The sequence below is a fragment of the Quercus suber genome, unplaced genomic scaffold (genome assembly GCF_002906115.3).
Source record: "Quercus suber isolate HL8 unplaced genomic scaffold, Cork oak 2.0 scaffold_26, whole genome shotgun sequence".
In the NCBI taxonomy this organism is placed as follows: Eukaryota; Viridiplantae; Streptophyta; class Magnoliopsida; order Fagales; family Fagaceae; genus Quercus; species Quercus suber.
This window is the reverse complement of record NW_027069491.1, coordinates 178,491-201,610: the sequence shown is the minus strand read 5'-3', so window position 1 is coordinate 201,610 and position 23,120 is coordinate 178,491. Positions and strand designations below refer to the sequence as shown.

The 23,120-nt window shown below is 34.2% G+C and overlaps 3 protein-coding genes and 2 non-coding genes across 5 annotated transcripts; 2 read left to right on the top strand and 3 right to left on the bottom strand.

The window, feature by feature from the left end:
* Window positions 1-2,583: 2,583 nt before the first annotated feature.
* On the bottom strand, window positions 2,584-5,690 carry LOC112008527 (pyruvate dehydrogenase E1 component subunit alpha-3, chloroplastic). The gene is made up of 3 exons (XM_065768043.1): window positions 5,260-5,690; window positions 3,670-4,450; window positions 2,584-3,106 (listed from the first exon to the last, which is right to left on the bottom strand). The coding sequence occupies exons 1-3, from the start codon at window positions 5,500-5,502 to the stop codon at window positions 2,829-2,831; spliced, it is 1,302 nt and encodes a 433-aa protein (XP_065624115.1). The 5' UTR covers window positions 5,503-5,690; the 3' UTR covers window positions 2,584-2,828.
* A 3,113-nt stretch (window positions 5,691-8,803) lies between these two features.
* TRNAC-GCA (transfer RNA cysteine (anticodon GCA)) lies at window positions 8,804-8,875 on the top strand. The gene has a single exon. It is a non-coding gene; the product is annotated as a tRNA-Cys (tRNA).
* Window positions 8,876-9,251: 376 nt separating this feature from the next.
* Window positions 9,252-14,118, bottom strand: LOC136061431 (uncharacterized). The gene is made up of 6 exons (XM_065767757.1): window positions 13,711-14,118; window positions 13,492-13,601; window positions 10,959-11,289; window positions 9,954-10,364; window positions 9,622-9,862; window positions 9,252-9,536 (listed from the first exon to the last, which is right to left on the bottom strand). Exons 1-6 carry the CDS (start codon window positions 14,116-14,118, stop codon window positions 9,511-9,513), a joined length of 1,527 nt encoding a protein of 508 aa, XP_065623829.1. The 3' UTR covers window positions 9,252-9,510.
* A 3,275-nt stretch (window positions 14,119-17,393) lies between these two features.
* TRNAC-GCA (transfer RNA cysteine (anticodon GCA)) lies at window positions 17,394-17,465 on the top strand. The gene has a single exon. It is a non-coding gene; the product is annotated as a tRNA-Cys (tRNA).
* A 374-nt stretch (window positions 17,466-17,839) lies between these two features.
* LOC112008514 (uncharacterized) lies at window positions 17,840-22,884 on the bottom strand. Its single transcript, XM_065767754.1, has 8 exons — window positions 22,777-22,884; window positions 22,537-22,657; window positions 22,297-22,445; window positions 22,076-22,185; window positions 19,547-19,877; window positions 18,542-18,952; window positions 18,210-18,450; window positions 17,840-18,124 (listed from the first exon to the last, which is right to left on the bottom strand). The coding sequence occupies exons 1-8, from the start codon at window positions 22,882-22,884 to the stop codon at window positions 18,099-18,101; spliced, it is 1,497 nt and encodes a 498-aa protein (XP_065623826.1). The 3' UTR covers window positions 17,840-18,098.
* Between the last annotated feature and the right edge of the window lie 236 nt (window positions 22,885-23,120).

Below are 23,120 nucleotides of genomic sequence, written 5' to 3'. Positions count from 1 at the left end.
ACTACATATTTATAGGGATCTTAAATTTAATTAAAATAAAATATGAATCAATAGTGCCACCATGTGTTACTTGCATTTGCATAGCAGCACTGCAACTTGGGCCCATGACGCGGCCCGTATGATTTAGGACAGGGATTCCCAAGTAGCATTGCACAGCTTTGTGGCCGTGGATTAGCTTTAATTTTTTCAATTCATTGCTTATCTACTGTTTTTTAAAAGCCTGCAAAGTAAAAAATCAGTAGAAGGCTAATCCAAACAGACCATCATGAAAAGAAAGGTAAATGAAATGTTGTCCAGTAACGAACTTATTCAGTGAAGGAGCACTACTGTGGGAACTAACAAGAAAACACAAAACTTATAAAAACGGGACCCTCATGAACACAAAGATATAGAACATCTTGATGCACACAGAATATTAAACTGGCGTTCAGAGCTTGCCATTCCAAATGCTAGTCCCAAAGAACGTGATAAATTATACCCAAAAAGTATAGTAAAAATACAAAATTGGAAATATAGAATGCAACCTAAATAACAAATCCTGCTTATATTAGAAAAGCGGACACATTTTTGAAAGTTCACTAGTGAAAGCTCAAATATAAACCACGCATCCATGGACTAAAACCAGAAGACATATTGCTTAACGTCCGAGCTTGAAAGGTTACACATGAGCAGTACCTTGAGTGAATTTGGGATCCTCGCATCTATATCTCCCATCAGGTCCAATTCCAAAACCTTTTGGATCCGCAAACACATTCTCCAATAGCTGACTGCGGGCTGGATGAGGGCTCTCATCTGCAAACTCAACAGCATCCTCAACCACCTCATCTATCTTCTTCTCTATGGTCTTCAACTCTTGTTCAGTGACTAGATTGTTGTCAATCATGTATCTCTTTAATGCTGTGATGGGATCTCTAGCAGCATAGTGTGCCTTCTCAGCTGCAAAAATTGAGGTGAACATTGATCACCGCATAAGAGAAAAATAATATACCAGAAGAAATTAAAGGTCATCCAGTTCATATAGGCCACAGGGCCTAATATTATTGCATACATTGAGTCAATATTAACATTTTTTGAAATCCTTTGGTCCTTGCTTGATGATTGACTTCTCTTGCAGATATCAATCTTGCACGAAGATGGCTTTCAACCTATTTGGTGTGACCTTACTGAAAACAATATTTAGCACATGGGAAGAATATCCAATGTCAACCTTGTGAATTCTTAAACCTATTAATTAGTTCCCTTTATGGCAAACACCTCTCTCTTAGTAGCTTCATGGCTGCCAATTTAGTTTTATATTACTCTATTTTGGCTTATAGTTGTGCTACTTTTGAACATTTTTTTTTAGTTTGATTGATGTGCCAAATGTCTCTAAAGTTTTATTTACTTAAGAACCAATTAATTGTATGAGCTTAATTACCCTTTAATTACCCTTTCAATATATGTATGACTGCGACTGTAACTTATATACTATATCAATCTATTGTGGTTCAACTCGCTTTCTTTTATACACACACACACACACACACATATATATATATATATATTGCTAAGTTTTGTTAATAAAATTTTATAGTTAATAATATGAATTTAGACTTAACTGATCCTTTTAAACATGAATAAACTCATGATTAATAATATATCCAATCTCATGCGGTAGCATGGGTTACATACTAGTTAATATAGTATACAATACAAAGCTTCTAAAGCAATTCTACATTGAATTTAGTTCTTGAAGAACAACTCTTAAAGAGATTGTTATTTATGATTTGATTTTTTTTTTTTTTTGATAGAATTATTTATGCTTTGATCGGACAAATGTGTAAAGACAAATAATCATATTACCCAATTCATTGAATCTAACTCTTACAATTCTACATTAAACTTAGCTCTTATGCAAAAAAGAGAAAATTGAAAAGTTATCTATTGAATCTATCTAACGCATTTAAAATAATAAAGGCACATTAGTTGTTTGGCTAATTTAAAAAAATCAGCTCATTGTTTGGAATACAATAAGAAGAAATTAATATAGAAGACTAAATGAAAAATTACTCTAATAAAGCATCATATGGTAGAACCTCATACTCCTCTGCAAGAGAGATACCTACTAGATTGGAAGACTTGACTTCCTGTTGGACAACTTTTTTTTTTTTTGTTTGAAATCTTTAATGAAACTACATATTTATAGGGATCTTAAATTTAATTAAAATAAAATATGAATCAATAGGGCCACCATGTGTTACTTGCATCTGCATAGCAGCACTGCAACTTGGGCCCATGACGCGGCCCGTGTGATTTAGGACAGGGATTCCCAAGTAGCATTGCACAGCTTTGTGGCCGTGGATTAGCTTTAATTTTTTCAATTCATTGCTTATCTACTGTTTTTTAAAAGCCTGCAAAGTAAAAAATCAGTAGAAGGCTAATCCAAACGGACCATCATGAAAAGAAAGGTAAATGAAATGTTGTCCAGTAACGAATTTATTCAGTGAAGGAGCACTACTGTGGGAACTAACAAGAAAACACAAAACTTATAAAAACGGGACCCTCATGAACACAAAGATATAGAACATCTTGATGCACACAGAATATTAAACTGGCGTTCAGAGCTTGCCATTCCAAATGCTAGTCCCAAAGAACGTGATAAATTATACCCAAAAAGTATAGTAAAAATACAAAATTGGAAATATAGAATGCAACCTAAATAACAAATCCTGCTTTTATTAGAAAAGCGGACACATTTTTGAAAGTTCACTAGTGAAAGCTCAAATATAAACCACGCATCCATGGACTAAAACCAGAAGACATATTGCTTGACGTCCGAGCTTGAAAGGTTACACATGAGCAGTACCTTGAGTGAATTTGGGATCCTCGCATCTATATCTCCCATCAGGTCCAATTCCAAAACCTTTTGGATCTGCAAACACATTCTCCAATAGCTGACTGCGGGCTGGATGAGGGCTCTCATCTGCAAACTCAACAGCATCCTCAACCACCTCATCTATCTTCTTCTCTATGGTCTTCAACTCTTGTTCAGTGACTAGATTGTTGTCAATCATGTATCTCTTTAATGCTGTGATGGGATCTCTAGCAGCATAGTGTGCCTTCTCAGCTGCAAAAATTGAGGTGAACATTGATCACCGCATAAGAGAAAAATAATATACCAGAAGAAATTAAAGGTCATCCAGTTCATATAGGCCACAGGGCCTAATATTATTATCGAGTAGGAATCCAAAAACTCAATCCTCTTACTTATGACCAGAAATTTTTTTCACTTGACAATGCTATTCAACCATGCTAATTGACATGCCTCTTCCAAATAAAAGTAAATGATCTAGTCGATGAGGCAAAGACCCAGCAGGCTCTATCTAGCATTTAAGCAGCCATCCCAAATTCTCCTCAAGTCAATAATCCAACAAGGGATGTAACATCAGAATATTTAAAATTTCCAACACAAATGGCATATGCGACACCAAGAATGGGGCAGTGTCATTTGAATTGGCTCAAGTTCAACCACATAATAGATCAAAAATAAATAAACAAAAGTCAACAATACCAAGAGGCATAACTAAAACTAGCTGTTTAAATGCACAATCTGTAGACATGTCACATTCAAGAATTAAATATAACCAAAGGTAAATATGCAAAAAAGGAAAAAAAATGTCAAATGCTCACCAGGGTCACGAAGCTCATCAGGATCAGCCAATGAGTGTCCTCTAAACCTATATGTCTCACATTCCACCAATGTCGGCCCTTCTCCTCTCCTAGCTCTTCCAATTGCCTCCTTTGCCACCTCCCTAACCTTCAAAACATCCATACCATCAACATGAACACCTGGCATCCCAAATGCAGGCCCTTTCTTCCAAATCTCAGGATCTGAAGTCGCCCTCACATGTGACATCCCAATAGCCCACAAGTTATTCTCCACAACAAACACAATCGGCAATTTCCACAATGCTGCCATGTTCAAACATTCAAAAAACTGGCCGTTGTTACAAGTCCCATCTCCGAAAAATGCCACTGTCACATGATCGCAATCTGCCTCCTTCAATACCTCTCTCCTATATTTGGAGGAAAATGCTGCACCAGTAGCCACAGGAATCCCTTCACCAATGAAGGCAAAGCCACCAAGCACGTTGTGCTCTTTTGAGAACATGTGCATCGAACCACCCTGGCCTCGGCAACACCCAGTAGCCTTTCCAAAGAGTTCACTCATCACAGCACGAGCAGAGACCCCTTTGCTCAGCGAATGTACGTGATCACGGTATGTGCTGGCCACAGAATCTTCCTGCTTCAAAAGCTTGATAAACCCAGTTGACACAGCCTCTTGGCCATTGTAGAGGTGAACGAAACCAAACATTTTGCCCCTGTAATACATCTGGGCACACATGTCCTCAAAAGCTCTCCCTAATACCATGTCCTCATAGAGCTCCAAGCCTTCCTCTTTCGTGATCAGCTGAATACCCAATTAACCAAAAACAAAGACAAATCTCAGACTTTGTTTGTCTCACTAGAAAATAATTCCACCAAAATCTTCTTTCCAATAAAAGTTCATATGAAACATATATATATATATATATATATAATAAAACCTTGTCAAATATAAGTTTAAGAAATATATCAGTAACATTTAAAACAAATACCAAAATGAAAACATTTTTTTTTCAAAGAAACTTCAATGCTATAATCTGTATCCTTTTGGTTGAAAATTATGAACAAAGAATCCACCTAATTAAACAATTAGTTCTAATTAGGCTCCATTTACTTTCTCAGCTACCCAACACGTATAAACCTTCAAAGGTAATACCTTTAAAATTCTTTTTTCCTTTAGTCAGTTTTCTGGGTAAAGAAAATTTTCCCAGAAAGTGTGGATTTGCATGATTGAATTATTATAAGCGTGTTAATCATTCGCATTAAATTAAAATCAAAAACAAAAACAAAAAAAGAAGGAAAAAGGTATATGATCTGTGTCATTTTGGTTGTAAATTATGAACATAGTATCCACCCAATTAAACAACTAGTTCTAATTAGGCTCCATTTGATTACTCACTTACCCAATACTAATAAAACTCAGCTACCCAATACTTATAAGCCTTCAAAGGTAATACCTTTAAAATTATTTTTCCTTGAGTCAGCTTTCTGGGTAAATAAAATTTTCCCAGAAAGTGGGGATTTTGCATGATTGAATTCTCAAAAGCCTGTTAATGATTCGCATTAAACTAAAACCAAAAACAAAAAGGAGAAATGGGGTTGTGGAATGATTACCAGATTGGTGCTGGATTTGGACTTCTTTTCCTTGACAACATCGGATACAGCAGCGATGGCGGATCGACGGTGGAGATTAGTTTGATTGGATTTGGAGAGAGAATTGAAGCGCAGCTTGTGAGTGGATCCGAGGAAAGAGTTGGTTCTGAAAGGGTCGAATAAGAGCTTGTGTTCCTTGGATCTGGACGAGGTGGTGTTCAGAGGAAGGGGCTGAGCGAACTTGGTGGACGTCGTCAATGACATTTTGTTTCCCTTCTCTCTCTTTTTTACGTGTTTGGGAGCTGAAAAAATGGGTTGAGAGAGCTGAGGAAATGAATGGAAAGAAAATGAGAGGAGAGTTTACGTATATGAAGGGAAGGGAAAAGATTTGGGCGGAGGAAACGAGGGAGGGAAGTGTGGAATTAACCGCCTGGAGCGTTGGGGTGTGGGTGTGGGGGCAAGATTTGGATTTTATATTGAAAGGAAAAACAAAGGCTTGTAAAATGGGAAAAGGAAAGGGAAAGCCACCCAACTCCAACCTACTTATTATTAGTAGTAGCACACTAGAACTATTTGCAATAGCTAATTAAATGCTATTAATTGGGGCTTTGTAAAGCCAGGTGAGTGTAAGGTTGTCAAAATTGAGATCTACATAAGATCGTGAGTGGTAGGTGGGATCGTGAATCGTAAGATTGAATCATGAATTTTAAAATTCTACATTATTTGAGAAAAAAATGGTATGTTAAATAATCACATAAATTAAACATTCAATAAAAAAAATTGCATCTATTTGATGTAATTACCATATATTATTACATCTATTTGTAAACATCATTTAAAGAGACCAAAAATCTCAAAACATGACACTCTCTGGATGTTATTTTTCATTTAGGTTCAATTGACACTCTATCTCTCTACATTATAATAGCAAAACTTGATCTATTGGGACATTATTTTTCATTAGGGTCCAACAGTCTTCTGTCAAGTTAAAGAAGATTACAAGAAACTAGGATCGTTTGGGATCATTAAAATCATATGATCCTGAACGATCGCAAACATCCTTGAAAGATTTGGATCATTTTGGGCAAGTAGGATAGTAAAATTGTAGGATCGTAGGATTCAGATTAGGATTTTGACAACTGTGATTGAGTGTGTTTATTGCTAATGTCATATTTTCTTTTCTTTGTTATAAGATGTGTGTGGCATTTGTTGTGTCTTGTTATTCGACATTATTGATTTTTCCATGGATGTTTTTGTATTTGTTCAATTAATGGGTGTCTAAGACATTCATTAAGGTTGATTTATTATATAATTATACAAATGTGAGAATGTAAAATTTATTGAAATGCAAAATATATTACCAAATATATAAAATCACCCCATATTTGAAAATGCAAAATGCAAAAAAATTTACAACTGAGCTACACAGTAAAATTTAAATATAGATTGTACTGTGGCAAATCTCTCTCTCTCTCTCTCTCTCTCTCTCTCTCTCTCTCTCTCTCTCTCTCTCTCTCTCTCTCTCTCTCAAATTGGTGGGGTGGTTCTCGGCATTGTGTCATGATGGGTCACTGTGTGCAGCGGTGGTGTTTTGGTTAGAGGTGGTAGTAGTGGTGGGTTTGGTCGTGTGTTGTTTCTAGTTTTATTGTTGTTGATGTGGCAAGAAAATAAACTATTTTAATGAGATGGGTTGTAAAATAAAGAATTAGATGCTAGGTGTATTGTTAAGTGAGAATGTAAAATAAAGAAAATGGTATTTTGGGGAGATAAAATGCATATTTTATGCATAACTAGATGGGAATCCTCTAATGAAATCAACTGACTTTTTATAGAAAGCATATCATTTTTAATTTAAATGACTTTTCTCAAAATAAGTGAGACCTATTTGAAGCCTCCTTAATGAGCGCACAAGAGTACCTATTAACAAAAACCTTTATAAAGTAAACAAAATGTTGCAACAACAATGTCTTTATTTTCTATGCATTTTTTTGAATGAAATCAGTTGAAATTTATTGCTAAAAAACAAAATTACAAGGTGTATAATCCGCGGGAGATAACCATAGTCTCTCAAGAGAGAATTGCAACAAAAGTATAATGGGAACGTTCAGATTAATCACAATATCAATCTGATAACAAAACACAAATTATAGAGGTTAAGCAGCCCAAGATTTTTTTTTTTTTTTTTTTAGTGTAGGAAAAAGGCCCACGATTTGAACAAGGGCAAACCCACCAAGAGCGATGCTCGTGCTGGCAGCCAAAAAGGGATCAAGTGCACATTTGCAGCAAGTGAGGGAAAAAAACCAAAAAGAGAAGGGTAAATTACGTTTTTTATCCCTATTCTATATATCATATTTTAATTTGATTTCTAGCCTTTCAATTGTATAAATATAGTTTCTAACCTTTCAGTACCGTGTCAATTTAGTCCCTACTGTTATCTTTTAGATGAAAATTGATGACGTGTCCAATGGTCAAAATAAAAAACTAGCTTCCATTGATGTGAGAATAAACTAAAATTTTATTTTGACCGTTTGTCATATCAGCAATTTTCATCTAAAAAATATAACGACAGGGACTAAATTAACCTGACACTAAATGGTGAGGGACCAAATTGACACAATTGAAAAATCAGAGATCAAAGTGAAATATGTTATAAAGGATAGGGATCAAATATGTAGTTTACCAAAAAAAAAAAACCCTTGTCCACAAATTATTGCATGCAAAACTGCAAATATAGGTAGCTTTAAAGCATATCCAATGGCTTCTTTAAAGCCAATTTTAGAGAAAAAACACCCAAAAACTCACTCCAACAGCTTCTCCATCTCCATTTTTTAGATTAAAATTGCTACAACGCTTCTCTACAAGTAGAGAACACTGTAACATTTACTGTTCACACTTCAAACATTTTTAGCTATTATAATAATCATCTATTGAATAAAAAAATGTTGGAAGATGTGTAATTATTAAAAAAATAATAAATAATGAATGAAAAAATAATATTTAAATGAGATGGAGAAAATGATAGAGAATCTGTTAGAAAGTGTATTTGAAAAAGTAGGTAGGTAAAAACTAAATATCACTATTCACTGTCCAACAGTATAAAAATTTAGAAAATTGCTGGAAATGCTCTTAGTATTGTTATTTTTTATTTTATTTTTATTAAAAGTCAAAAAGTATTGTCCTTTTATTTATTAATTGTATTAATTTCATATCTTTAACTTTTTAAAATTAAGTCAATTAAAAATCCCTCTAGAAAGACAAAATGGATTTGATAAAATTAATAGTTGATAAATATTGATTTGAAATATAATAAACAAATTTGATACAATTCAGAAGGACGAGTCTGAAATTGTAACAAATCGCAAATGTTTAGGAACCAAATTACTTTTTTGGAGTGCAATGAAAATGAGCAATGTCTAACACCCGTGGGTCCCACTGAGGAGATTCTACGGTGTGTGACCGTAAGGATAGCGATTATTAGATTCCAAAGTTCAAACGTGGCACCGTCCATTGGATGAGGTCGGTGTCGTTATCAAAATAAATAAATAGGAGCAGCTACTCTCAGAAGGGGTCCTTAGCTCAGTGGTAGAGCATTTGACTGCAGATCAAGAGGTCACCGGTTCGAACCCGGTAGGGCCCTTAGTGTTAGAATTTTTTTTCCTTTTTTTAATTTTCTATATTATTTTCCGTTTCTCTCCACCCTTTTTATTTCTCCAATATAATTTTTTTTTTCGGTGTTCCACTTCCCACACGGTCGGTACTCGTTGCCATTGCAATTGTTTTATTCTTCAAAATGACTTTTTCCTTTTTATCATATCTTTTAACTTCTACAATTTCTGATACATTTCAGCTTCATTTTTCTCCTCTTCCACAAATGCTTTAAACCAATTTGCTAATTTTAAAACTCAATCTCATTGATATTTGCACATCACTAGTTTTTTTTTTCCCTCCACTCTGGAAAAGCATTGCTTTTTACTCGTCTTTTCATATATATGTCCACATTCTTAAAGAAAGGCTGGTGAAAATATTCCTTCATTATTTGATTGCATTCTATTTCAATTTCATTACAAGTGCCTCTCCATGGTTCATGTACAATTTTACTCTAAGATATAAGCAGATACAACAACCAGCAACAATCAAGCCTCCCAAAATTAATATAAACAAATCAATTATGAAAATATACAAAAAAGAAAAAAGAAGAAGAATAAAGTAAGTCAAAATCTCGGCCGAAATGGTCTTCATCATCTCCAGTATGTTATATACATGACACTCGCATTACCGCTTGCTGGTCTTCTCCTTGCCTATAGCAGAGTTTCCCATATGTTAGAATTGGAAAGTATCACAAAATTTTAGTAACTCTAAAATTGAATTTATAACACAACTCACCAAATATACTTGATTTTAAAGGGAACCGAAGAGATGATCCTTTTACTCTTAGCTCCCTTAATTGCTTGCTTTTACTTTGTTTCTCTATTTTCGCAAGGCCGTTGCTACTTTCTCCTGTAAAAATATCTGTTCCTTTCTTTACCCTTTCATGATAAACAGCTGGAGGTGCAAGCCTCAACTGAGGCATGTGTTCTATTTGAACTAATCTCTGGTCCTTTTGCAAATTAGTCAAGATCTCAAACTGCAGCATCCAATTCACTTTTGATTAATTTTCAATGTTTGTGAAGTCCAGGAAATGGAAAAGATAATGACAATTATAAGTTGACGCTTACCCGTGAAATTTGCTGAAGCCCATAGAAATTCTCTAGTGCATCACTTTCATGGGGGTGTAGAATACTAGTTCCATGTGATTGTTGTGGCCTGGACGAAAATTTACTTACTAAACCATTTTCTGCAAGAATCGATTTATTTCTTGATTTGTGTGATTTCTTCTTCGGCATACAAACTGGGCATCCAGATGAGGCACCTCTACTTGATGCCTCATTTTCCGGAACTTCACATTGAAGATGTGTTGCATGACCACAATTAAAAACGCGAATGCTAAAGCTAGAAGAATTCTTTGAGAAAAGGCAATTACATATACAACATGTAGGACTCCGGGGTGCATACGCATGAGAGGCCCCCTTCTTAAGTAAGCTCATGGTATAGAATGTATCATCCTCTATTAAGGATTTGGCAGTGTCCTAAAACAACAAATTAAATAATTATAATCAATAGAAAATTTTATACTCCGCAATATTTTATAATTACAGTTGAGTGAGTCAGCCTTATATCTAACTTTAAAAAGAATGTCATTTATCCACTAGAATGTCAACAATTAATATGCACATGCAATCAGAAATTACAATCAAACTAAAATATCACTATAAGTGTGCTTGAGAGCATTGTACAAGAGTAGCTTGTACCTAAAACCAGATGCCTTGATGCAAGTTTGCTGCTCACTTCTGTACAGCAGAAATACTAAATGCAATGTGCCATGCAACTCTTTGCAACAATTATATAAGCAACTTTCAAATTCTTTGCATTAGCTATGAGAAGACGTTAATAGCCCAAAGATGGGAGAAGAGTTCATTCATGATCCTAAACAAAGGTCCAAGAATCGCACTAAAGAACTCAAATTCACAAGAAGAAGCTTTATGACCTAATCATGCATGTTGGCATAGTTAAATCTCAACAAAGATGCAAAAATAATTTTCCTTATATAAACTAATGCAACAAGTATACACAAGGCCAACCACATGACTAAAGCAAATGATGAGTTTAGAAAGTATATCTACCAGAATTCGCCTTTCAAAGCCATATATTCCAAGCATGCCCAGTATGGTAAGTTTAAAATCACCAAATTCCTGGCTGCCATTATCAGAGAGGAGTTTGGACATGATGGTTGGAAGGCGAACATATCCTATCATTCCCTCAACAATCTCTTTGATGAAGTGAGAGAACAATTTCCTCAAGATATGAGCCCCTCTATGCGATTTTGATATTCTCCAATTAACTTTGCATGCTTTATCCTCATGTGAGATTGATGATTCGGTCAGCAGCTGAACATGATTTTCTCCTCTAGATACCATTTCATCACCATATGAATCCATCAAAGGTTCACAAAACCTGAAATGAATTTTTGTGAAGAATTAGCACTATTTATTATTTTTCCTGCATATGCATATATATTTATCTTAATTCTTAACAATATAATAACTTCCTCCTAAGAGAAGTTGCTTATTTAGCAACTTTATAAAGAGCAGAACCGTTGTTAACATGAAAACAAAGCAAGTGAAACTAAGCATACGGAAATATATTCTCAAGCAGCGTTTGGATAGCGCTGATGCGCGTCCAGCATCTGCATTTTCTGTTTTTTTTTTTTTTTTAAGACCAGTGCCTCTTGCACTGTTCATGGGACATGAACAGTGCATCAAGGGAAATGAACAGTAACTTTTATTTTATTGTTTTCAATTTTCAGCAAAATAACTTTATTTTATTGTTTTTAATTTTCAGCAAAATAAGCAATATCCAAATGCACCCTCAGTATCTTTCAAGGTCATGTAAAAGCCAACTTGAGCCTTAATGATATATTCAAGTCTTTCCTAGTTATATCTATCCTCGTTGATTTTCTAGAAGCTACTATCTCATTCAATCTCCACTCTGACCTGAAAAAAATTAAAAATATGAGAGAGAGAGAGAGAGAGAAACCTACTCCACTACCTTATTTTTAATATTTTAGAGGCTACCTTATCCTGGAGCAACTGAGTTCACCATTTCAAAACCTTTTGTTTTACTGAGAAGAAACTCTTTAATGCAGGAGCAAACCAGAAGTTATTTCGATATTTTATTTTAGATTTTCAATGAATAATTTCAGATTGTAACATAGTTATTTGATTAGTATTGGATTAGTATTTGAGATTATTTAGAATTATCGGATTAGTATTTGAGATTGTTTAGAATTTGTTTAAGAGAGTTAATCCTTATCATTGTGATTCCTGGAAGTTGCATATTTCTTTTGTATTTTTAGACTGTGATTATTATTATTCAAATTATTTGCAAAATTGCATCCCGTTTGTTTGGTGGTGAATTCAAACATCTTAGGTGGGAAGCCTAAGGTTCTCCTGTAGGACTAATCTAGGTGGAAAGCCTAGGTTATCCTACATCACTCTTTTATATTAACTTGTTATTTTGTATTAGTGTAAGGGTATTTTTGTAATCATGCTATTTCTCTAATAAATATATGCTAAGGTGAGGGACATATTAATGTAACCCTAATCTCTCATATTTTACAACTCAACTATTATTAAGTTAGAAATAAAGTACGTCTTGAACACACACCTTATCCTCCACTCCATTTTTATAGGGGGAAGGGGGAGGATGTTCCAATTGAGCTAAAGTTCATTGCTACCATTTCACATGCAATGCAAATAAATCATATAAGCTCACATATCTTAGACTGCATTAACTACTCATAAGAAAATATTGGTAAACATATTGGAATTGCACAAAAATTATTTAATATTACTACCAAAGTATATGGATATCAGTCATTTTATAGTTTTCAAGTTCACTTGGTAAAAAAAATTTATATAGTTTCCAGATTCTTGGAAGTTGGAAGAATCAAAATTGGTGACTGAAACTTGCTAATGTTTCATACCAATCACATGAAACCCCACCCCCACCACAAGACTCACACACTAGCATAAATATGACATAAAACATATAATGATCAAAGAGAAACACCAAGTGTTTAGGCATTAAGAGGAGCATTAAATCCAGGAAACAAGATTGGGGAACAGAAGCTTAGTATGAGTTTGCGCCACAATTAAACAAAAAGAATAGAGAGCATAACATTTTTTCTTTTTTTTTTAATAAGTAGAGAACATAACAGTTCATAGAACTTTATGTTCCTCAAAACAACATAATCATAGAAATAAATGTAATTTCTTCTAAATCTTTTTTTCGTTTCTTCTCCTTTTTTTCAATGATAAGTTACACATGCACCCAATGAAAGCGCCAGTTGAGCTATAGCTCATTGGCATTCTCAATTTTTTGTTTCTTAAAAGAAATAAATGCAGTGTCATAGAATGAATGTGCTTCTGGTAAAGTACCAATATACCCTCCTGTTTAATTGCAAGTATAGATCTACTCCATTATATAACAAACAAACGGATGTCTGTCATATAATCATGATAATCAATTAATCAGCATGAGGCAAACTGCTATAGTGGATGATTATATACTGCTCCAACGATTTTGCAATGAAGAAAACTTATGGTAAATCTACCATAATAAAGAAAGCAAAAGAAAGATTGATGTTCAACTTACGAGTCAAGTAATCTGAACCAGAGCGTCTCTGACTCCTCAGGGTTCAAGCGAGGGGTGTTCCGCTGACATAATCCAATACAGGCATTCAATATATTGCGTATTTCATTCACCTGTAAGAGAAATATCAGAGGTAATATAAAGTTGTAAAACAATTGTACACACACACACACACACAAGAAGCTTAAACATATCATCTCATTAAAAGTCATATCGACAGACCTCCTTCATATTTAATACAGTCCTGAGATGCTTTGTATCAGCAGCAGAACTCAAAGCCACATCAGAAACCACATTTCCAACAGCAGTATCAAGCTCAACAAATTTACTGTCAAGGCCTGAAAGTGTCAGTAAAAGAGCACTCCCCACATCACCAACCCTTTCTAACAAGAAGGCAGCAGCATCTATAATCCCATATTCCTGACACAGGCGTAGACAGTGTTCCACACGATAGCTATCAAAGGTCTTTTGATTGGATTTGGAGAGAGAATTGAAGCGCAGCTTGTGAGTGGATCCGAGGAAAGAGTTGGTTCTGAAAGGGTCGAATAAGAGCTTGTGTTCCTTGGATCTGGACGAGGTGGTGTTCAGAGGAAGGGGCTGAGCGAACTTGGTGGACGTCGTCAATGACATTTTCTTTCCCTTCTCTCTCTTTTTTACGTGTTTGGGAGCTGAAAAAATGGGTTGAGAGAGCTGAGGAAATGAATGGAAAGAAAATGAGAGGAGAGTTTAGGTATATGAAGGGAAGGGAAAAGATTTGGGCGGAGGAAACGAGGGAGGGAAGTGTGGAAATAACCGCCTGGAGCGTTGGGGTGTGGGTGTGGGGGCAAGATTTGGATTTTATATTGAAAGGAAAAACAAAGGCTTGTAAAATGGGAAAAGGAAAGGGAAAGCCACCCAACTCCAACCTACTTATTATTAGTAGTAGCACACTAGAACTATTTGCAATAGCTAATTAAATGCTATTAATTGGGGCTTTGTAAAGCCAGGTGAGTGTAAGGTTGTCAAAATTGAGGTTTACATGAGATCGTGAGTGGTAGGTGGGGTTGTGAATCGTAAGATTGAATCGTGAATTTTAAAATTCTACATTATTTGAGAAAAAAAATGGTATGTTAAATAATCACATAAATTAAACATGCAATAAAAAAAAATTGCATCTATTTGATTTAATTACCATATATTATTACATCTATTTGTAAACATCATTTAAAGAGACCAAAAATCTCAAAACGTGACACTCTTTGGATGTTATTTTTCATTTAGGTTCAATTGACACTCTATCTCTCTACATTATAATAGCAAAACTTGATTTATTGGGACGTTATTTTTCATTAGAGTCCAACAGTCTTCTGTCAAGTTAAAGAAGATTACAAGAAACTAGGATCGTTTGAGATCATTAAAATCATATGATCCTGAACGATCGCAAACATCCTTGAAAGATTTGGATCATTTTGGGCAAGTAGGATAGTAAAATTGTAGGATCGTAAGATTCAGATTGAGATTTTGACAACCATGATTGAGTGTGTTTATTGCTAATGTCATATTTTCTTTTCTTTGTTATAAGATGTGTGTGGCATTTGTTGTGTCTTGTTATTCGACATTATTGATTTTTCCATGGATGTTTTTTGTATTTGTTCAGTTAATGGGTGTCTAAGACATTCATTAAGGTTGATTGATTATATAATTATACAAATGTGAGAATGTAAAATTTATTGAAATGCAAAATATATTACCAAATATATAAAATCACCCCATATTTGAAAATGCAAAATGCAAAAAGATTTACAACTGAGCTACACAGTAAAATTTAAATATAGATTGTACTGTGGCAAATCTCTTTCTCTCTCTCTCTCTCTCTCAAATTGGTGGGGTGGTTCTCGGCATTGTGTCATGATGGGTCACTGTGTGTAGCGGTGGTGTTTTGGTTAGAGGTGGTAGTAGTGGTGGGTTTGGTCTTGTGTTGTTTCTAGTTTTATTGTTGTTGATGTGGCAAGAAAATAAACTATTTTAATGAGATGGGTTGTAAAATAAAGAATTAGATGCAAGGTGTATTGTTAAGTGAGAATGTAAAATAAAGAAAATGGTATTTTGGGGAGATAAAATGCATATTTTATGCATAACTAAATGGGAATCCTCTAATGAAATCAACTGACTTTTTATAGAAAGCATATCACTTTTAATTTAAATGACTTTTCTCAAAATAAGTGAGACCCATTTGAAGCCTCCTTAATGAGCGCACAAGAGTACCTATTAACAAAAACCTTTATAAAGTAAACAAAATGTTGCAACAACAATGTCTTTATTTTCTATGCATTTTTTTGAATGAAAATCAGTTGAAATTTATTGCTAAAAAACAAAATTACAAGGTGTATAATCTGGGAGATAACCATAGTCTCTCAAGAGAGAATTGCAACAAAAGTATAATGGGAACGTTCAGATTAATCACAATATCAATCTGATAACAAAACACAAATTATAGAGGTTAGGCGGCCCAAGATTTTTTTTTTTTTTTTTTTTTTTTTTAGTGTAGGAAAAAGGCCCACGATTTGAACAAGGGCAAACCCACCAAGAGCGATGCTCGTGCTGGCAGCCGAAAAGGGATCAGGTGCACATTTGCAGCAAGTGAGGGAAAAAAACCAAAAAAAAAAAGGGGTAAATTACGTTTTTTATCCCTATTCTATATATCATATTTTAATTTGATTTCTAGCCTTTCAATTGTATAAATATAGTTTCTAACCTTTTAGTACCGTGTCAATTTAGTCCCTACTGTTATCTTTTGGATGAAAATTGATGACGTGTCCAATGGCCAAAATAAAAAACTAACTTCCGTTGATGTGAGAATAAACTAAAATTTTATTTTGGCTATTTGTTATATCAGCAATTTTCATCGAAAAAATATAACGACAGGGTCTAAATTGACCTGACACTAAATGGTGAGGGATCAAATTGACATAATTGAAAAATCAAAGATCAAAGTGAAATATGTTATAAAGGATAGGGATCAAATATGTAGTTTACCAAAAAAAAAACCCTTGTCCACAAATTATTGCATGCAAAACTGCAAATATAGGTAGCTTTAAAGCATATCCAATGGCTTCTTTAAAGCCAATTTTAGAGAAAAAACACCCAAAAACTCACTCCAACAGCTTCTCCATCTCCATTTTTTAGATTAAAATTGCTACAACGCTTCTCTACAAGTAGAGAACACTGTAACATTTACTGTTCAAACTTCAAACATTTTTAGCTATTATAATAATCATCTATTGAATAAAAAAATGTTAGAAGATGTGTAATTATTAAAAAAATAATAAATAATGAATGAAAAAATAATATTTAAATGAGATGGAGAAAATGATAGAAAATCTATTAGAAAGTGTATTTGAAAAAGTAGGTAGGTAAAAACTAAATATCACTATTCACTGTCCAACAGTATAAAAATTTAGAAAATTGCTGGAAATGCTCTTAGTATTGTTCTTTTTTATTTTATTTTTATTAAAAGTCAAAAAGTATTGTCCTTTTATTTATTAATTGTATTAATTTCATATCTTTAACTTTTTAAAATTAAGTCAATTAAAAATCCCTCTAGGAAGACAAAATGGATTTGATAAAATTAATAGTTGATAAATATTGATTTGAAAAACAAATTTGATAAACAAATTTGATACAATTCAGAAGGACGAGTCTGAAATTGTAACAAATCGCAAATGTTTAGGAACCAAATTACTTTTTTGGAGAACAATGAAAATGAGCAATGTCTGACACCCGTGGGTCCCACTGAGGAGATTCTACGGTGTGTCACCATAAGGATAGCGATTATTTAGATTCCAAAGTTCAAAAGTGGCACCGTCCACTGGATGAGGTCGGTGTCATTATCAAAATAAATAAATAGGAGCAGTTACTAACAGAAAGGGTCCTTAGCTCAGTGGTAGAGCATTTGACTGCAGATCAAGAGGTCACCGGTTCGAACCCGGTAGGGCCCTTAGTGTTAGATTTTTTTTCCTTTTTTTAATTTTCTATATTATTTTCCGTTTCTCTCCACCCTTTTTATTTCTCCAATATAATATTTTTTTCGGTGTTCCACTTCCCACACGGTCGGTACTCGTTACCATTGCAATTGTTTTATTCTTCAAAATGACGTTTTTCTTTTTATCATATCTTTTAACTTCTACAATTTCTGATACATTTCAGCTTCATTTTTCTCCTCTTCCACAAATGCTTTAAACCAATTTGCTAATTTTAAAACTCAATCTCATTGATATTTGGACAACACTAGTTTTTTTTTTCCCTCCCCTCTGGAAAAGCATTGCTTTTTACTCGTCTTTTCATATATATGTCCACATTCTTCAAGAAAGGCTGGTGAAAATATTCCTTCATTATTTGATTGCATTCTATTTCAATTTCATTACAAGTGCCTCTCCATGGTTCATGTACAATTTTACTCTAATATATAAGCAGATACAACAACCAGCAACAATCAAGCCTCCCAAAATTAATATAAACAAATCAATTATGAAAATATACAAAAAAGAAAAAAGAAGAAGAATAAAGTATGTCAAAATCTCAGCCGAAATGATCTTCATCATCTCCAGTATGTTATATACATGACACTCGCATTACCGCTTGCTGGTCTTCTCCTTGCCTATAGCAGAGTTTCCCATATGTTAGAATTGGAAAGTATCACAAAATTTTAGTAACTCTAAAATTGAATTTATAACACAACTCACCAAATATACTTGATTTTAAAGGGAACCGAAGAGATGATCCTTTTACTCTTAGCTCCCTTAATTGCTTGCTTTTACTTTGTTTCTCTATTTTTGCAAGGCCGTTGCTACTTTCTCCTGTAAAAATATCTGTTCCTTTCTTTACCCTTTCATGATAAACAGCTGGAGGTGCAAGCCTCAACTGAGGCATGTGTTCTATTTGAACTAATCTCTGGTCCTTTTGCAAATTAGTCAAGATCTCAAACTGCAGCATCCAATTCACTTTTGATTAATTTTCAATGTTTGTGAAGTCCAGGAAATGGAAAAGATAATGACAATTATAAGTTGATGCTTACCCGTGAAATTTGCTGAAGCCCATAGAAATTCTCTAGTGCATCACTTTCATGGGGGTGTAGAATACTAGTTCCATGTGATTGTTGTGGCCTGGACGAAAATTTACTTACTAAACCATTTTCTGCAAGAATCGATTTATTTCTTGATTTGTGTGATTTCTTCTTCGGCATACAAACTGGGCATCCAGATGAGGCACCTCTACTTGATGCCTCATTTTCCGGAACTTCACAATGAAGATGTGTTGCATGACCACAATTAAAAACGCGAATGCTAAAGCTAGAAGAATTCTTTGAGAAAAGGCAATTACATATACAACATATAGGACTCCGGGGTGCATAAGCATGAGAGGCCCCCTTCTTAAGTAAGCTCATGGTATAGAATGTATCATCCTCTATTAAGGATTTGGCAGTGTCCTAAAACAACAAATTAAATAATTATAATCAATAGAAAATTTTATACTCTGCAATATTTTATAATTACAGTTGAGTGAGTCAGCCTTATCTCTAACTTTAAAAAGAAAGTTATTTATCCACTAGAATGTCAACAATTAATATGCACATGCAATCAGAAATTACAATCAAACTAAAATATCACCATAAGTGTGCTTGAGAGCATTGTACAAGAGTAGCTTGTACCTAAAACCAGATGCCTTGATGCAAGTTTGCTGCTCACTTCTGTACAGCAGAAATACTAAATGCAACGTGCCATGCAACTCTTTGCAACAATTATATAAGCAACTTTCAAATTCTTTGCAATAGCTATGAGAAGAAGTTAATATCCCAAAGATGGGAGAAGAGTTCATTCATGATCCTAAACAAAGGTCCAAGAATCGCACTAAAGAACTCAAATTCACAAGAAGAAGCTTTATGACCTAATCATGCATGTTGGCATAGTTAAATCTCAACAAAGATGCAAAAATAATTTCCATTATATAAACTAATGCAACAAGTATACACAAGGCTGACCACATGACTAAAGCAAATGATGAGTTTAAAAAGTATATCTACCAGAATTCGCCTTTCAAAGCCATATATTCCAAGCATGCCCAGTATGGTAAGTTTAAAATCACCAAATTCCTGGCTGCCATTATCAGAGAGGAGTTTGGACATGATAGTTGGAAGGCGAACATATCCTATCATTCCCTCAACAATCTCTTTGATGAAGTGAGAGAACAATTTCCTCAAGATATGAGCCCCTCTATGAGATTTTGATATTCTCCAATTAACTTTGCATGCTTTATCCTCATGTGAGATTGATGATTCGGTCAGCAGTTGAACATGATTTTCTCCTCTAGATACCATTTCATCACCATATGAATCCATCAAAGGTTCACAAAACCTGAAATGAATTTTTGTGAAGAATTAGCACTATTTATTATTTTTCCTGCATATGCATATATATTTATCTTAATTCTTAACAATATAATAACTTCCTCCTAAGAGAAGTTGCTTATTTAGCAACTTTATAAAGAGCAGAACAGTTGTTAACATGAAAACAAAGCAAGTGAAACTAAGCATATGGAAATATATTCTCAAGCAGCATTTGGATAGCGCTGATGCGTGTCCAGCATCTGCGTTTTCTTTTTCTTTTTATTCTTTTTTTTTCTTTTTTTAAGACCAGCACCTCTTGCACTGTTCATGTGGCATGAACAGTGCATTAAGGCAAATGAACAGTAACCCACGTGTGAACAGTAACTTTTATTTTATTGTTTTCAGTTTTCAACAAAATAAGCAATATCCAAACGCACCCTCAGTACCTTTCAAGGTCATGTAAAAGCCAACCTGAGCCTTAATGATATATTCAAGTTTTTCCTAGTTATACCTATCCTTGTTGATTTTCTAGAAGCTACTATCTCATTCAATCTCCACTCTGACCTGAAAAAAATTAAAAATAAGAGAGAGAGAGAGAGAGAGAGAGAGAGAGAAACCTACTCCACTACCTTATTTTTAATATTTTAGAGGCTACCTTATCCTGGAGCAATTGAGTTCACCACTTCAAAACCTTTTGTTTTACTGAGAAGAAACTCTTTAATGCAGGAGCAAACCAGAAGTTATTTCGATATTTTATTTTAGATTTTCAATGAATAATTTCAGATTGTAACATAGTTATTTGATTAGTATTGGATTAATATTTGAGATTGTTTAGAATTATCGGATTAGTATTTGAGATTGTTTAGGATTTGTTTAAAAGAGTTTATCCTTATCATTGTGATTCCTGGAAGCTGCATATTTCTTTTGTATTTTTAGATTGTGATTATTATTATTCAAATTATTTACCAAATTGCATCGCGTTTGTTTGGTGGTGAATTCAAACATCTTAGGTGGGAAGCCTAAGGTTCTACTGTAGGACTAATCTAGGTGGAAAGCCTAGGTTATCCTACATCACTCTTTTATATTATCTTGTTATTTTGTACTAGTGTAAGGGTATTTCTATAATCATGCTATTTCTCTAATAAATATATGCTAAGGTGAGGGACATATTAATGTAACCCTAATCTCTCATATTTTACAACTCAACTATTATTAAGTTAAAAATACAGTACTGTCTTGAACCCACACCTTATCCTCCACTCCATTTTTATGGGGGGAAGGGGGAGGATGTTCCAATTGAGCTAAAGTTCATTGCTACCATTTCACATGCAATGCAAATAAATCATATAAGCTCACATATCTTAGACTGCATTAACTGCTCATAAGAAAATATTGGCAAACATATTGGAATTGCACAAAAATTATTTAATATTACTACCAAAGTATATGGATATCAGTCATTTGATAGTTTTCAAGTTCACTTGGTAAAAAAAATTTATATAGTTTCCAGATTCTTGGAAGAATCAAAATTGGTGACTGAAACTTGCTAATGTTTCATACCAATCACATGAAACCCCACCCCCACCACAAGACTCACACACTAGCATAAATATGACATAAAACATATAATGATCAAAGAGAAACACCAAGTGTTTAGGCATTAAGAGGAGCAATTAAATCCAGGAAACAAGATTGAGGAACAGAAGCTTAGTATGAGTTTGTGCCACAATTAAACAAAAAGAAAAGAGAGCATAACATTTTTTTTTTTAATAAGTAGAGAACATAACAGTTCATAGAACTTTATGTTCCTCAAAGCAACATAATCATAGAAATAAATGTAATTTCTTCTAAATCTTTTTTTCGTTTCTTCTCCTTTTTTTCAATGATAAGTTACACATGCACCCAATGGAAGCACCAGTTGAGCTATAGCTCATTGGCATTCTCAATTTTTTGTTTCTTAAAAGAAATAAATGCAGTGTCATAGAATGAATGTGCTTCTGGTAAATTACCAATATACCCTCCTGTTTAATTGCAAGTATAGATCTACTCCATTATATAACAAACAAATGGATGTCTGTCATATAATCATGATAATCAATTAATCAGCATGAGGCAAACTGCTATAGTGGATGATTATATACTGCTCCGACGATTTTGCAATGAAGAAAACTTATGGTAAATCTACCATAATAAAGAAAGCAAAAGAAAGATTGATGTTCAACTTACGAATCAAGTAATCTGAACCAGAGCGTCTCTGACTCCTCAGGGTTCAAGCGAGGGGTGTTCCGCTGACATAATCCGATACAGGCATTCAATATATTGCGTATTTCATTCACCTGTAAGAGAAATATCAGAGGTAATATAAAGTTGTAAAACAATTGTACACACACACACACACACACAAGAAGCTTAAACATATCATCTCATTAAAAGTCATATCGACAGACCTCCTTCATATTTAATACAGTCCTGAGATGCTTTGTATCAGCAGCAGAACTCAAAGCCACATCAGAAACCACATTTCCAACAGCAGTATCAAGCTCAACAAATTTACTGTCAAGGCCTGAAAGTGCAAGCAAGTAGACTCTCTCTGATGCTTCTCACAGGCATGTTTTCTGTAACAAATTCATATCTTAGAAAGAATGAAATATCTCAACATAAATGCCCAAAATTCACTCAATGCATACCACTAGGCAAACTGCGTGATTGTGTCATGCATTTCCACGCAGTATAAGGCATAGAACCCTCTCGAACCCCATCTGGCTTAGAAAGCTGCGAATAGACTTCCAAAGTAGGAGTAAGCCTTACCTGTAACATGCAAATGTGGCTTTAACACATTTTGAACAAGATATAACCACTAAGAAAACAACATCAATTCACAAGACAAAAGGTACATGGAATTTGTGCAATCATTGAGGGCTTCATACCACCAGAGCAGTTTGATGGGTGACAAATATGACCACACCTTCTTCAGCTAAAGAAGAGCCTTCATTAAAGAGTTTCCAGCCAGCATCTCCACCTACTACACCTCCCATCATACTACCAAGACTGCTGGATGAAACTGCATTGTTTCCCTGAGAGGACAGGGAAGCACCTCCAGAGAATTCATCAAAAAGGACCGGTGAAGCTGATAGCACAATTCCCGTTTTTTGTCCATCAAGAAGACACTATTTCAAGTAACAATATGATCATTAGTTTGGAGATGATGTCAACTCATAAGCATATTATACAAAGTGCCACAATCATAAATCACATATTAATGCATACTAAC

Bases quoted from the DNA above. Each gene is read 5' to 3' on its own strand.
- LOC136061431 (XM_065767757.1), bottom strand. From the start codon at position 14,118: ATGTCATTGACGACGTCCACCAAGTTCGCTCAGCCCCTTCCTCTGAAC. The intron at 11,290-13,491 runs GTAAGTTGAACA...AATTCATTTCAG, and splicing joins TGGTTCAGATTACTTGACTC to GTTTTGTGAACCTTTGATGG. The intron at 10,365-10,958 runs GTAGATATACTT...TTGTTGTTTTAG, and splicing joins GCTTTGAAAGGCGAATTCTG to GACACTGCCAAATCCTTAAT.
- LOC112008527 (XM_065768043.1), bottom strand. From the start codon at position 5,502: ATGTCATTGACGACGTCCACCAAGTTCGCTCAGCCCCTTCCTCTGAAC. The intron at 4,451-5,259 runs GTAATCATTCCA...TTGGGTATTCAG, and splicing joins CCAAATCCAGCACCAATCTG to CTGATCACGAAAGAGGAAGG. The intron at 3,107-3,669 runs GTGAGCATTTGA...CAATTTTTGCAG, and splicing joins TGATGAGCTTCGTGACCCTG to CTGAGAAGGCACACTATGCT.
- LOC112008514 (XM_065767754.1), bottom strand. From the start codon at position 22,884: ATGGGAGGTGTAGTAGGTGGAGATGCTGGCTGGAAACTCTTTAATGAA. The intron at 22,446-22,536 runs GTATGCATTGAG...GCCTGTGAGAAG, and splicing joins ATCACGCAGTTTGCCTAGTG to CATCAGAGAGAGTCTACTTG. The intron at 18,953-19,546 runs GTAGATATACTT...TTGTTGTTTTAG, and splicing joins GCTTTGAAAGGCGAATTCTG to GACACTGCCAAATCCTTAAT.